Below are 4,381 nucleotides of genomic sequence, written 5' to 3'. Positions count from 1 at the left end.
GAGTCGATTGGTATCACAGTGCTTGTGCCTTCACCAAAGTAAGCCATTACAAAGGCAGCTTTTTAAAAAAATAACAATGGTGAAGTAAATTCAATGTTTTAATGAATAATTCTCTACTTAGTCCAACATATTGATTAGTACCACTGAAAGTTCAATCTAACTTAGCATTACTAGAACTATTACCTTCCATAACTATGCTAGGACAATATAAAAAAGCTTACAAATTGAGAGATATAACTTTGCTTTGGGTCACTAGTTCACAACTAAGAATCCTCTGCATCACATGAACTCTCCATGTATTCGAGGGATATTGTAAGAACCCTTGACCTATGTGCTATACATACATATTTTAAGATGAACCCCTTAAGACTTGATTAGCCTCATAAATATACATTGGAGTTTCAAATAGGAAACTCAAAACAAGAAAGTAGAGAACGATTCTCATATGTAGAAATGCTCTTTTGCAATACCATCATAGATGTCCTACAAAACCAAACAAGCAAGTAAGTACCATATCAAGTACTTTTAGCAAAAGATCATTTGCAGCTTACTATTACATACCATTTATTAAGCTGTTGAGAAAGTTATTGCCAAGTTGCATCACCAAGTCTTCATGCCCACTGTTGGGATGCACCTCTAGGTACACATCTTTGTAGGTTTCAGTGACGGCATCCTTGTAGTCCTTGTGTATGTTGTGCTCCTCAAGAGTGGCATCTATTGCATTTAACAACTCATAAGCCAACCTCTCCAACAATTCTTCACTGTGCGTCCTACCAACAATCAAAGATGGTACTTCTCTTCCAGATTTGCACCAATTTAGCAGATCCATCACTTTCCTAACCTCCGCCTTGAAACTTTTTGGTTTAAGGAGGGTAGTTAGACCGGGGGAGACTTTGTCCAAGTTTTCCTTCAAACCTATATCCATTGTCACAAAATAGGCATTTGAGAATTGGCATAAAGCCTATAATGAAACTTCCAAGGTTTCCCAAAGTTATAGCAAGAGCCATGTGTTGGCTTTTCTTTTTCTCTTATGCTACAGAAAGAATCAAGAACTTTTTGGAAAAGTGAAAATGACAAACTAAAAAGTGTCGATTAACTTGGGTTAAATTTCCATTGAAGAACATTCTAGATCTCGCTAATTGGGCCTGTGCTAGTGCAATATAAGATTTCATAAGAAGTTTTAGGCAAATTCCCACCATAATTACTAAATTGTGAATGATGACAACATCATAAGCTTTTGCTTGGGAGGGATTGCACAACTAGCCCCTACCCCTCAAACCGCTCCTAGCTAGTTATGGAGTCCCTCCCTCTTGGTGGGGGGAAGAGCCCCTTGCATGGGAAAATGCCTAAACCTTCTTGTGTTTAGGTGCAATGCTAACAAAAAATCCTACTAAATGCATTTAAAATAGTGAGTTAGCAAAAGATTTGTGGAATGTTAGAATTCAGAAAGGTCCCTTTTTTTAAATTAAAAAAATCTTTTTTCCCTGGACACTGACCTGCATACTTGCGCTTGAGAGTTTTGAGCATGGAAGCGAGTGTGGGCTCTCCTCTGTACCGGTGGTACTCCTTCACCAGCTCCCTGGCTGCGCTCATCGCCTTCCATCTCAGGAGGTCCTGGAGTTGCTTGTCGTGTCGGTCTCCTTGTCGTCTGAATTCGTGCTCTTGCTCTCTCGCGCGAGCTTCCAGCGAACGTAGGATGATCGCTTTCTGCTCCTCGCATCGTGTTTCCAGCTCTCGGTATGCGCCATTGAGCCTTGCAAGCTGCCTGTGCATCTCTTCTAGCTGCGTCTGCCATACGCCAATATCTTGTGTTGTTGCGGCTGCTGCTGGAGATGAATCAGAAGGCGGCGGCAGGCGTTCTGAAGGCTCGGCGGTGGTGTCTCGGGAAGCCATCGCCACAGTACCGTAACGCAAGCAAGAATGTGCAACGCGTGTGTGTGTGTGTGTGTGTGTGTATGTAGAGGCTCACAGTAACGAAAGAACGCAGTTAAAAAGCAGCCAGCGATGAGCAAATGCTTCTCGGTATTGCCTGCTTTTTCATGGGGGAAAGCACCAACCCTCCACCAACGCCAACAATAATCTGTTTTTTTTTTTTTTAATGGGTCGATTCGATTTCTTTTAATAGAAAAATAACACTTCCTATTTTTGGTCTGAGATAATGTCTCCAAATAAAGAGTTTCCTCTATTCGGTTGGTTCCTTCGTATCAAACACAAAAAAGAGAGACGGCTTATTATTCCACATTCTCATATTTATATTTTTATATTACATACGCAAAATAAACTAAATTAAATCTATTTTCGTATGTGTAAATGCGCTTGAAACGCGTACACTAATACTTAATTATACTTACTAATATGTTCAACATGTATACGTGTTTTTTAGACATGAAAAATTTGCCCATAAATATTTGTTTGAGCATACATTTGTGTATGTATATGCATCTTAACAATAAGACTGAAAATAATGTGTACAAAATTTATTTTAATGTTTTCCTTTACTAGATGTATGTTGTGTCACAATATTGCGCTCTTGTATAACAACATGACCATATTCATAGTGCATCTTGTCTTGACCTTGTAGATATTAGAACAAGTTGTAATTTGCATGAGAGAGTGCTAGGCTCTTATTAATCACAACTCAACAGTATGGTCCTTTCAAAGAAATACATATGTGTCTAGAAGAATTTGTGTTCCTTGGGTAGGCTTGGACACTTGCATGTTGTCCCCAGTTAAATGATCTTCCAAATTGTGGACATCTGAAAATTCGATTAAGGATTTTTCCCATCCTAGATGAGTACCATTCCCTTACCACATAGCACCACGGATGGATACTTTGTGCTAGGGACGGTCATGAAGTAGCAACCTTATATGGAGGAGTAGTGGGCATTCTTCATGAAGAGGTAATGGCTCTTGGAAAGGTGGCTTGAGAGTGGCAACTCTGTGGATAAGTTGGAGTTGCAAAAGACATAGGGGATGGAGGATGAGAAGCCACCACTATCGTTAGGTTGTCTTCGTGATCTTCCATAAACCTACAATCAACATGTGCTCCCTAGGAGTATGGCTACCTTCTCAGGCAATAAAGTAGCATGCAAGTGCAGCAAAGAGATGCGTCAAATTCCAAGCAAGCCTCGAATTTTCGCACACTTAAGGACCCACTTATGTAACTTTTTATTATGTACTATAATCCTTAGTAGCAAGACAAGTCATCTAAGCAAACTTGAGATATCCTAACCTTGATTTGCCCTAAGATTGTGTTATGGGGACAACGGTTAGCGGGTCAAAAACACAACCAGTTGACTAAAGCCACTCGACGCGTCTAACTTAAGGACCCTTAGGTACAGTGAACAAGTGGGTGTGCCTATCTAGGGTGGAGCTTTTGCTCTGTGTCGTCTTTTCTCTTTTTTATAAATAGTTGAATAACTACATATTTTATTATTTAGGGAGTGGCTATAGGCTATAGATTAGACATCCTTTGGTGAGTAGATAATCATCTACTACTTCTCACAACTAGATGGATGACTCAAGGTAGAAGAGGTGCATGCAATAGGCAAAGTGGTTGTCCACCATCTCTTCTAGTAGGGCTATACAATATCATGGGAAGAGCATGGCACTCAAGTGTAGCCCTATTATGGCAACTTTGTCAATTCCCATATCAATATCAAAGAATAAAGGTACCAAACCATTCTTATATGCCACATTGAAGCCTACCTTAAAAGCTTCACTAGAAGTGAAGATAGTTGTAAGTGGTAATGGGTAGTTAGTGAAAGTTTTAAGAAACTTATTCAAGGAGGTCTAGCTTCCCTTTGTTGAAAGAGGTAAAGTTTGTTTGACTTTGGTGCATTTACATTTGGGATCTTTAGAAAATTCTCTGCTCCATTGTTAACTAACTACAAGTGTGAAAGGCCTCCATAATTTTTGAAAAGAAACTATTGTATTAATCATTTTGGATATTTTATCGAGAGATGGACTCCCTCTTGTGCAAATTATATACAAATTGGATGTCGTCATAAGAGTAGAATGAGCACAATTCAATTCTTACATTAAGAGTAAGGTCTAGGTGCAAGCAAAGAGGGAAGACCGGATATGGCCACAAAGAAGGCTGGAAGCCCAAGGGGAATGGGGAAACCCTAACCCTGAAAATCATGTATATAGAATGAAAAAAATAAATTAAGTTATTTATTGTGTGCTAACTTAGCTTTCTACCTCTCTTGCTACTCTATTATTTAAATGTATGAGAGTGAAGGAGAGGAAGTACACAAGAGTGTGTGGAGTCAGGGATTTGGTGACAGGGATTTGGTGAAGCTTCATCTATTTTCTTCTCTTCTCTTCATCTCCATCCCTTCGTAGTGAGCTTACTGCTTGAGCAAGAGCATGGGGTGTT

The 4,381-nt window shown here is 39.5% G+C and overlaps 1 protein-coding gene across 1 annotated transcript; it reads right to left on the bottom strand.

Moving 5' to 3' along the window:
* Positions 1-202: 202 nt before the first annotated feature.
* LOC148038879 (uncharacterized) lies at positions 203-1,942 on the bottom strand. Its single transcript, XM_087675482.1, has 3 exons — positions 1,497-1,942; positions 562-915; positions 203-483 (listed from the first exon to the last, which is right to left on the bottom strand). The coding sequence occupies exons 1-3, from the start codon at positions 1,891-1,893 to the stop codon at positions 473-475; spliced, it is 762 nt and encodes a 253-aa protein (XP_087531608.1). The 5' UTR covers positions 1,894-1,942; the 3' UTR covers positions 203-472.
* Positions 1,943-4,381: the final 2,439 nt, after the last annotated feature.

This window comes from Lygodium microphyllum, chromosome 3 (genome assembly GCF_053477565.2).
Source record: "Lygodium microphyllum isolate KBCC chromosome 3, Lygodium_microphyllum_v1.1.10, whole genome shotgun sequence".
Classification (NCBI taxonomy): Eukaryota; Viridiplantae; Streptophyta; class Polypodiopsida; order Schizaeales; family Lygodiaceae; genus Lygodium; species Lygodium microphyllum.
The sequence above is the reverse complement of the archived record's forward strand: the minus strand, read 5'-3'. Positions and strand labels throughout refer to the sequence as shown.